Source organism: Paraphaeosphaeria sporulosa (assembly GCF_001642045.1).
Source record: "Paraphaeosphaeria sporulosa strain AP3s5-JAC2a unplaced genomic scaffold CC84scaffold_9, whole genome shotgun sequence".
Lineage (NCBI taxonomy): Eukaryota > Fungi > Ascomycota > Dothideomycetes > Pleosporales > Didymosphaeriaceae > Paraphaeosphaeria > Paraphaeosphaeria sporulosa.
The window spans coordinates 327,502-329,431 of NW_017253368.1; the positions used below are offsets into that span (position 1 = coordinate 327,502).

Sequence of the window (1,930 nt, forward strand, 5' to 3'; positions counted from 1 at the left end):
ATAATCTTGGGTGGAAATCCTCGTTAATTAAGCTCTAGGATCCACTAAATAAGAGACTACTCCTTACTAGGAGATAACTTTTAATTAACTAATACTATCTCGTATTTTGGCTTAACACCATGGAGGCGCGTCTATAGGGTTAATTATAGTATATTAAAGGATAGTGCAAGGCGGCGAAGCGATTAAGTGGGATTAAATTAATAGGAGGTAATAGTAAGATTAATCCTACCTTCTTTTATAAGCTATAGAGAGCATTATTACGACTTTATAATTAATGTAGATGGACGCGTCACGCGCGGCTTAGTAGGGTGGCTAGCTTACTAATCTAGCCAGCTTACTAATCCAACACGTTATAAATTACCTCTTAGGAGGGACACTTTTCCCCTAACCTCTTCCTCTTCTTCTTCTTCCCTTTTTTTTTTGAAGAACATTACGTGGGATATAGTAGACCATAGAGCTGGGTACTATGGGACGTGGGCTTCTAGAAGGGTTCTTTTTCCCTTGGCATTTCTCTTATTAGAGGAGAGGGTCCGTGCATACACTTATACCCCGTGGAGGAGGGGTATATAGGGACGGTTTCCCCTACCTATTCTCGCGTGGTCGCGTCTTCTTCCCTTTCCTCTCCTCTCTCGGTACGTTGGAGTACGGCTCCGGGTTGGGGGGGCAACCAACCTGACTAGGGACTAGTGGCTACGGAGGTGGTGGTGGCTACCTTTTACGTCTCTTTGTCCGTGGTACCCTCGCGAGAGGATGGAGCGGCCGGTTGGGACGGTGGAGCGGCCTGCCCCCGTGGTTGAGGAGGCGGAGCACCGTGCTTAGTGTGCTTTAGTGGTGGATGCGCTGGCGATGGTGAGTATACGCATTAGTCGTTGTCGTGCTCTCACTCTTTCTCTTCTCACCCTTTTGGATTCCTCGCGGGAGGCGTGGCTGATAACTGGGACGGGTAGGTGTCTCTGGAGGCAGAGGCGGTGCATGCGAGGCTGGTGGGTAAGCTGCGTAGGGATAATGGTGTGAAAGTTGGCGTGGTTGCCGAGCGGATGCGTTGGTCCGAGGCGTGGGTGACGTTGGCGTTGGAAGAGCTCGTGTTGTAGGGGCTTGTGTATACCACTGTGGACGATGCGACGTTTGCCGTACTAGATGGTCTATCGTAGCGGCCGTCCGTGAGCCTTACTAGGGTGCGGGGATCCTTCCCCCTCCGACTAGGAATAGTCTTATTGGGGACGTGATGTTTAACGTGAGGTTTAAACCCGTGTATGGGGACGTTGGGTTTGTGCATGGAGGTTTCCCTGATCTACTTCTCTGATCTGGTTGTGCAAGGGGAAACAGGTTCTGCTTCCTTGCGTTGCAAAAAAAATTTTTTTTTGGTTTCGTGGTGTTGTTTATTGTGAGTCTACTCTCTTCGTGCGGACGGAGGATCTATGCACGGGACGATGATGATAACTATACTCGTGGCACGCTTCTCTTCTCTTGCCCTTCTTCTCAGGGAGCGGTGAGGTCTTGTCGTTGTTATACTATCTTGGAGAGGGAGGCCTTTGCGCGTCTTTCTCGGTTGCGTTCTGGCGGAGGCTTTGTTGTGTGCGCGGGTGCCCTTTCTTGTCACGGCAGAGGTCACGCGTCTTGTGGAGCGTCTCGGAGGCTTCTCGTGCCTTAGTCAGCAGGGAGAGCTTGAAAATGGCATGTCCAAGGTACGGAGGTACGTTCTTCCGGAGATCGGAAGTTCACGGGGAGATATCTCCAGCTTACTAAGCTGGGGTAGTTCTAGTTTTTTGACCCTCTATATATGATTCCTTATAAAAAACTGAACCACTGCCCCAGCAGGGGTCAGATTTCTCGTAAGGGTTAGGGTTAGGGTTAGGGTTAGGGTTAGGGTTAGGGTTAGGGTTAGGGTTAGGGTTAGGGTTAGGGTTAGGGTTAGGGTTAGGGTTAGGGT

At 50.0% G+C, this 1,930-nt stretch overlaps 1 protein-coding gene across 1 annotated transcript; it reads right to left on the bottom strand.

Annotated features, from left to right (window-relative positions):
* Window positions 1–508: 508 nt before the first annotated feature.
* Window positions 509–1,348, bottom strand: CC84DRAFT_1167146 (uncharacterized protein). The gene has a single exon (XM_018179126.1). The coding sequence runs from the start codon at window positions 1,274–1,276 to the stop codon at window positions 896–898; it is 381 nt and encodes a 126-aa protein (XP_018032348.1). The 5' UTR covers window positions 1,277–1,348; the 3' UTR covers window positions 509–895.
* Window positions 1,349–1,930: the final 582 nt, after the last annotated feature.